Source organism: Saccostrea cucullata, unplaced genomic scaffold (assembly GCF_032062105.1).
Source record: "Saccostrea cucullata isolate Sc308-1 unplaced genomic scaffold, CSIRO_AGI_Scuc_v1 ctg108, whole genome shotgun sequence".
Classification (NCBI taxonomy): domain Eukaryota; kingdom Metazoa; phylum Mollusca; class Bivalvia; order Ostreida; family Ostreidae; genus Saccostrea; species Saccostrea cuccullata.
In genome coordinates, this window is record NW_026935861.1 from 72,763 (window position 1) to 81,118 (window position 8,356).

Consider the following 8,356-nt stretch of genomic DNA (forward strand, 5'->3'; position numbering starts at 1 on the left):
ATTGTAAATTACGCAAATTTGAAATTGACTTTCAAAGTTTTCAGATTTCCATAACCTAAATTTAAGTGGAAATACTTTATCTCCCTCTAAAGAAGAGTTTGAGTATCACACGGACATTTGGGGGGGGGGGGGTCTGAAAATTTACAAATTCAAGATGTGTAAATTTTTAAGATTATTTGTAAACTATTTAATTTATAAAAATTTACACATTAATCTGTATATTTTACAAATTAATATGTATATTTTATAATTAATCTCAATTGGTGAAATCAATACTTGATTAAATCTATTCATTTCAACATTAAATCTGTAAATTTTACGCTGAAATATGTAAAATGTTCATTATCTATCTGTTAGTTTTACACTTTAATTTGTATAATTTACACTTTAACCAGTAAGATTTCCTTTTTTATTTTGAAAAAATTTACATTTTTGTTTTAAAATATACAATTATACATTTTATTTTCTAAATTTTACACAATTATTTGTGTAATTTGTAAAGAATAATTCCCGTGAATATTCTAAATTCCATTTGTTGAAAACATGATTATAACTATTTAAAAATTCCATTTATTGAATTGTGAATAATGCACTCATTGAATTTTTTTTTTTTTACAAGTGTCATTTTATCATTTTGTTGCATTGATAAAACTCTAATATACACGAATCCATTGTTCTGTACAACTGTGAAATATACTTCAGCCATGTAACAGGAAATCACTTTATATGAACGCACACAATACACAGGTAATCAACAGAGAGAAGTGATTTGATATATAAAGCAGTACAATGTAGTCAATTTCAACAGAAAACTGCATAGTTACGGTGCTGCTTAATATATAAAATGCATGTTTTTTTTTTAATTAAAATTTGAATAAACTATTATATAGGGTTTTTTATTTGTTTTAAAAATTAAATCAGTTATTAATACATTTTTATTTACATCATATTGACAGTATACTCAAGTAAATTGAACAGCACTAATTAGGAATTCTGAAAAGAATCCAATGTTTGATTTTTTTGAAAGTGTTTAAAATTGCACATCAGTTGTATCTTAGAAGTGCAGCTTGACTAAATTAGTTGAAAATGCATTTAAAAGACAACTTGAAGTCAACTGCTTGTATTCCTAAAATTGTCAGATGTAAACATTTTTTAAAGCAAAGTCTAAAGTCTTGTGTTAAAGTTAAATTACATGTAATTTGAAACAGTTTATTTATCTAAATTCTTAAATATTTGTGATGATTGGTCTTTAAAAAAGCTACATAAAGTACAAGAAATGCTGGAAAATGCACCATTTTAGAACTATTTAAAACAATTTTTTTTTGGGGGGGGGGGGAAGAAGCCCCCCCCCCCCCACTTCATTTTTTTAAACAAGGTCTAAAGTCTTGTGTTAAAGTTAAATCAAATTGAAACATTTTATTTTTCTGGATTCTTAAAAATTTGTGATGATTGGTCTTTAAAAAAGCTACAAAAAGTACAAAAGAATGCTGGAAAATGCACCATTTAGAACCATTTAAAACAAAATTTTCTCGGGGGAGGCCCCCCGAACCCCCACCTATGGGAGTGGGACACCCCCTCCCATGCCCTCCCCCTTCGGCCCTTTGGGCCTCAAAACCCCCCCACATGAACTTCTGGATCCGCCACTGATTGTGAATAATGCATGTAATATTTTTTGGAAAAAGATGTCAAAGGTAACATAACAGCAACACTTTTTTTACAATCGTCACTTATATTGCAATAAAGTATTATCACCTTTATATAAAGTTTGCCTCCAAAGTGATTTGATACTATATATCACTTTTATTTCGCGAGAACTTTATTTTCGCGTAATTACGCGAGACAGTGTGCTCGCGAAAATTTAATTCTCGCGTATAATAGTATTCCTTAAGATTATATAGAGCAATAACCGCAATTCGCGAAAATTTTGTCTCGATAATCAAGAGTCAATTACTATCTCGCGAAAATAAGGTGTCGCGAAAATTTAATGATCTACATTATACTAAAGCATGTTCCACGAAAGAACAATTTCTTGAGGGAGGCAATTTATTAAGAATATAAATGCTTTCTTTTAAAGTTAAAATATTGCAGATTATATGGTTGAAACAATGACCTTGTAATCAAGTACAATTTACTAGTATCTCTTAGCCGATTGTTGACTGTCATATTTCATAAATATTGTTAGGCCATTATTTCTTATCATAACCGGTTTGACCGGTGGAGAGGAAACCTTACTCCTTCATGGAACCTCATCCTGTCTCTGATGTTTTCAGAGAGATCTTCTTGTTTGTTCAGAAGTGAAAAAAGAGTTAGATAGATTACATGATCAGTACGTAAAGCAGGTAACAACATTGTCTTCGTTTGTAAGGCCCATTATATAAATTGTATTTTAAAAGAAGTTGGATTAAATTCTACAAGTGGAAATCCTACTTGTACTCATACTTCCCTTTCTAAGGAAGAAATTCTTCAAAATCATATGTCAGTTTTAAATATTTCTAATATTCCAGAGAGCCAAAATGAATCTGAACTACCCTATATATATTGGATTCCGAAACTTCATAAAACTCCTTACAAACAGATACATTGCGGGTTCTAGTAAATGTTCAACCAAGCCTCTTTCGTTACTCCTCACTAAGATATTGACAGTAGTGAAGGAAAATCTTCAAGAGTACTGTGCAACAAAATATTCAAGAAGTGGTGTGAATCAGATGTGAATACTTAAAAATTCCAAAGAACTTTTGGACAATTTGAAATCACAAGATTTTACCAAAATCAACAGCTTAAAAACTTACAACTTTTCAACTTTATACACAACCATTCCGCATGATTAATTAAAGTCCAGGTTTTTCGATATAATTGACAGCTGCTTTTTCAATAAAAATGGAACTCGTAAATATACTTACCTCGTCATTGGTCATTTGCAAAATTATTTTGTTAAAAAACATTCTGATTGCACACACAAGTACTCTGAAGTTGACATCAAAGAGATGCTTGAGTTTCTGATTGACAATATCTATGTGGTTTTTAGAGACCAGGTATTCCAACAATTTATTGGAATTTCCATGGGTACCAATTGCGCTCCGTTATTAGCAGGCGTATTTTTATATTCATATGAAGCAGAATTTGTGCAAAACCTTAAAAGAAGAAAACACTTGCTGTGGCCTTCAACTCGACATTTAGATATATCGACGACGTATTGTCAATTAACAATGGTAATTTCCATTCCTACGTCGATATAATATATCCTGGTGAGCTTGAGATAAAAGATACCACAGAGTCTGACAGATCTGTTTCATACTTGGATATTTTACTTGAAAAAGACGTTAATGGTAATCTAACAACCAAGCTATATGATTCGTGATGACTTTAACTTTTCTATCGTCAGCTTCCCTTACTTATGCAGCAACCTTCATCACCTGCATACGGAGTGTATATATCTCAGTTGATTCGATACGTAAGGGCATGCTCTACGTATAAACAATTTCTAAAACGAGGTAAATTATTGACAAGCAAGTTGATGAAATAAGAATAGCAGCAGCCTCGTTTAAAGTCATCATTTCTTAAGTTCTATGGTCGATACAATGACCTTGTCAGCAAATACAATTTATCGTTGAGTCAAATGCTGACTGACGTTTTCCATACTAATTGTTAGTCCATTATTTATACACTGAAATGACGACGGATTTTTCCGTTATTTCCCGATCATGACAAGGAGCACACGGCGGGTGTGACCGGTCAGCAGGGAATGCTCACTCCTCCATGGCACCTGATCCCGACTCTGATGTTTTGGAGGTCCGTGTTTGCTCTGCTCCTAATTTCTATTGTTTTTATGTACTTTGAGATTGAATACTGATTATCTCCATATTCTTCTTCTGCTCCAAATTTGTATTGTTTAAGTGGACTATTGAGCGTATTGCATCTATTTGCGTTCTGGTGCTACATAGCTCTTGGGTTGCTCAATCGCCTTTTTGGTATGATATACAGACCGGGTATTCTTTTTATTAAAACAGAAAAAGTCGCAGACCTGTCTCAACTCAAGACATAAGAAAGCCAGATCTAAGAGTTTTTTTTTAAATGGTAGCTTAAAAATAGGATGTAAATACAACTCGATAATTACGCACATAAACATGTATCTATGACTTTACTTTAGATATTTCTCTAAAGAATCACTATTAATATTTCATTGTTTCGGTAACAACAAGCATAAGAGTTTTCAATGATCTATTTGAAAGCAGATTATGTTGTAAAATATTTATTAAATAAAGCATTTATCCGACAAGCCCGCCAGGAGAGAGTGTAGAGGGAATAAGCACGTGAGAAATAATGTGGACCACTCCATCCTCGGCTTCGATATCAGCCTGCAAAACTGTGGCTACGTTGTTCAAAAGCGTATTGTTGTTGGCTGGAAATATGGGAAAAAAACCTTCGTAAACAAATTGTTCAAAAGCCGTAAAGCTTACCTGACTCGCCTGTCTTGAATGAATGTATACTTCACATATTTTGCACGTAAAACTTAATATAAAATAAGGGCCGAATATTTCATTAATGTTTTTCTTTGCAAAGTTTAAAAAAAACATATCAAATACCAAAGCAAGGTCACATTTTAATTTTTTCAGCTGTTGACTTATAGTTCTCATCTTTAAAACTGTTTTATTAGGCGGATATCTCTATGTATATGATTGAAAATTTCTCAAAAGGGAATAATAAAAATAAATTTAAAAAAAGATAACAACATACAACTATTTGAAATATGCATATCTTTAAAATTAAGTATTTCGACTTGAAGTTTTATTACAAAGCTGAACAGCAATTTTATTTCATAAATCTGCATGCGGTCTTTTTTGAATCCTTATTTCGCAAGTTTTTTGTTCATTACAATGACCTTGTCAGCAAATACAACCTATCATTCAGTCAAATGCCGACTGAATTTATCATAGTAATTTTGGTATATTATTCACACTCTGAATTTCTGAACGTCTACTTGGTTTTGTTTTTCCCGATCATGATAGGGAGCAAACACGTCGTGTGACCGTTGGACAGACGATACTCACTCCTCATGGCACGTGCACATGTTCCCATCTCTGGTTTTGAAGAGTTACGCGTTTCCTTTGCTACAGAAATGTATTGTTTGAATGGAAAACTGTTCGTTATCTCCATATTCTTAATGTAAATGAATTTAGAGACTGGATGTTTTCTTCCTTTCATATAGGTGCATATATAATAAGCTTCAATTTTCTCATCTACAAATCTTCATTGCAAATCACGGATTTTGTGTACTTTTTATATTCATAAATCAGCATTGAAGTTCTATGAAGTAAAATATGAAATGGAAACAAGAAGGTGTAATTTGCAACCGTGGTTTGATTAACAAAAAATAACTTTAAGATAATAGTTGGTTTAGTTTTAATGTTTTAACATTCGTTTATGGTATCTCTTTCAATTTATAATGACTTTTATAAAAGGTCAGCTGAAGAAAAATTCCGGTCTGAAATATTTTTATAAATATAAGAAAATGCAGCCTCTATGTATTGGTAGGGTAGGAAGAGGGTATTTGTACTAACCGTCTTGTGAGAGATTAATATAATGTCCCCTGTACATTGTGGATAGACGCCCGGGGCCGTGAATACTCTTGGCGTGCAGAGTTCCAGGATGAACGTGGTAGTCAACTAAGCCTGCAGATAAGGAAGATATCATATCATTCGATGAACAATTAGAAAATTTATTTCATTGAAACCCATGTCAACAGAGCATTGAACTTACGGCGAGCGTTTGAGTAACTGCTCTTAATCTGAGCCAGGAATCCTGGGTCCAGAGAAGCCAGGGCTTGATTACTGGGAACAAACATTGTGTACCTATTACCTGAAAAAATATTTATATATATGTAATGAAAAAATGTAGCCGCAGAACTGCATCGTTATAATTTTATGATATAGGCTTTGACAAAAGACATAACGCTAAAAATAGACAGCTAGAAAAAAATGGATCTTTATTATAAATAATCAAAATTTATCGTTTTAGAAATAATCTCTCTCTCTCTCTCTCACCAACAGTCCTGTTGAATACAGTGGTTAGTCTGGCTTCCTTGATGAAGTCCATGAATTGGTCAATGTTGTAGTCGGGGTTCAGGATGATATCGTCAATGGTCCCCTCCGGCATGTTAAGAACTTCGTCAATCAGGTAAAGCACGCCATTGGATGCTTGTAACTCTGACACTATAACTTTTGCTTGGTTGAAATAAGTTCTCTGAGGAAGAAAAAAACACAAAGATTAAATTTTATTCGATAATAACACCAGTAAGCAGTTCTTTATTTTGTTAACGCTGGAAAACAAAGCACGAAAAGGCAGCAAAACAAAGCGACACGCATGTTGAGTTGTTTTGTTGCTGTCTCACAATCCTTTCAGTGTGGGCATACCTGGGCATTTGAACTTGATGCGACATAAACACGAATTGAGTGTCCATTCAAACTTGGAATGACTTCGTGGTTCACAAGATCCCACTCGAAAATCTCCCCTTTCATCACGTGGTATTTCAGTACTTCCTGTAGTTGCGCATTGTCTGCCTTCAATGCCTGAAAATCAGCGGCTGGAACTCTGGCAAAGGCGGCATCAGAAGGCGCTAGCAGAGTGAACGGACCTGTGGCATTGAAGGAAGTATATTAACATTTACGTTATATTTTCTCTGGATCCTGATTTTTTCCCCAAACAATATTGCTTCATCATGGTTTGAAACACTTGAAGGAACAGGGATACATGTAAGTGGGGTGGCATTGGAGCGCTACGGTACCATGCATGTAAATATGTGGAATAACTATCCTTTTTTATAGTTTTAAGATGCTAATCAAACATTTAACTCCCTTGATTATTTATGCGTAAGTTGTTAATAATGCTATTTATCATACAAGCAAATTGCTTGATTATTGCATAAAACCAACAATCTAGAGACAGTTATTCCTTTCATACACAAGCCATGTAGATATAATTAGCCTCTAAACCAGCTATAGCCGGTTTTTGAAGTTATCTGTATGAAATGTCATAGGTCATCATGTTTCATATGGTAACGATAAAATATTTCAGATTCTCAACCCACTTTATATGAATAGTTTTTAAAGGTTTTTCTTGGTTTATCTATGCTGGACATGGAAGAAAAAAATATGCAAACCAAATACGTCAGACATATTAACAAAGACAGCTTTTAAAAGTCAAATATATGACACCGTTAGTTAACGAAAGCACGTGTAATAACAGTATTCCTTGATACATACAATTAGATATTTACATGTTATGCTGGTGTCCAGTACGATACAGATTTGAAGAAGACTCAAAAATGCAATTCCTTAGGTTTTGAGAACAATGAAACTTTCTAAAAGCAGAATAATCGACTTTCATTTTCCAAGTAAACTAAGTGTATTAAATAGAAACTAATTCAAAAACACTCAAGTAAATTGCACTATACAATAATAAAATATATTATTATCTTAAATATGAACTAGAGGTACTACTGGAAATTCGCTCATTAAATAATACCCACACCTCCATATTATTATAATGGCAAAGTCCATGTTTTGGTCTTGGAAACCCTAAATAAGTGTCAGATGAAAAAGTAAATATGTACCAAAGCTTCTGTGAGAGTCTCATTAAATTTCATTCAGTGGTATAGGAGGAGTTGCGGATAAGAGATATCCCAAAACGTAACAGACAAACGGACGTACAGACAGCAAGACGGACGGACATTTGATCACTATATACCCTGCCCCTTTTCAAGAGGTAGTATAATAATAAATTGTGTTGAGATGCTTTTGCATTGAAAATAATACAAAACTTTCTAAATGGTATTCGGAATACTTTATCAGTGTGTATTTAAACTTAAGAATGTAAATAACGACGGCTTAAGATTTGCAAAAATATATTGCAATCAAGCTAAAATAATTTACTATTATGATAACAATTTCAGACTTGTTTATCGCTGAAAATTAACACCCTTCTAATAATTCCAATTAAGAAAACCACTGACAGTAGTTTCAGTACCTTGGCTGGGGTCTTTAAGAATGTCCGCTAATCCAGCGCTAGTGAGGAGGGACACGAGTTTTGTAGCATTGTTAGCACTGGCGAGGTCCACCAGGTTGGGGTAGGCTGAGGAAACAGCCAGACACACGGATAACAAGATGAACAGCTTCATGGCCGGGAATTGTGGTAGTGTAAACGTCCTATCTGAAGTCCTGCCTTATCACGCACGATTCTGATAACGTCACAGATCTTCCCAAATCTTCTATTATTTGACCTCTAGCAGAATTCTTAATTTACATAAGGTTCACATTATTCCATTTTTTCAACTTATGTACATTCTATGTACATTCTTTGA

At 33.4% G+C, this 8,356-nt stretch overlaps 1 protein-coding gene across 1 annotated transcript; it reads right to left on the reverse strand.

Annotated features, from left to right (window-relative positions):
• Nucleotides 1-4,233: 4,233 nt before the first annotated feature.
• Nucleotides 4,234-8,240, reverse strand: LOC134244021 (periostin-like). Its single transcript, XM_062726273.1, has 6 exons — nt 8,023-8,240; nt 6,411-6,631; nt 6,042-6,240; nt 5,758-5,856; nt 5,559-5,669; nt 4,234-4,399 (listed from the first exon to the last, which is right to left on the reverse strand). The coding sequence occupies exons 1-6, from the start codon at nt 8,171-8,173 to the stop codon at nt 4,266-4,268; spliced, it is 915 nt and encodes a 304-aa protein (XP_062582257.1). The 5' UTR covers nt 8,174-8,240; the 3' UTR covers nt 4,234-4,265.
• Between the last annotated feature and the right edge of the window lie 116 nt (nt 8,241-8,356).

Excerpts from the sequence above, each read along its gene's own strand:
- LOC134244021 (XM_062726273.1), bottom strand. The coding sequence starts at position 8,173 with ATGAAGCTGTTCATCTTGTTATCCGTGTGTCTGGCTGTTTCCTCAGCC. Across the intron at positions 6,241-6,410 it reads CATCAAGTTCAAATGCCCAG|AGAACTTATTTCAACCAAGC; the intron begins GTATGCCCACAC and ends TTTCTTCCTCAG. Across the intron at positions 5,857-6,041 it reads TGTATTCAACAGGACTGTTG|GTAATAGGTACACAATGTTT; the intron begins GTGAGAGAGAGA and ends ATATTTTTTCAG.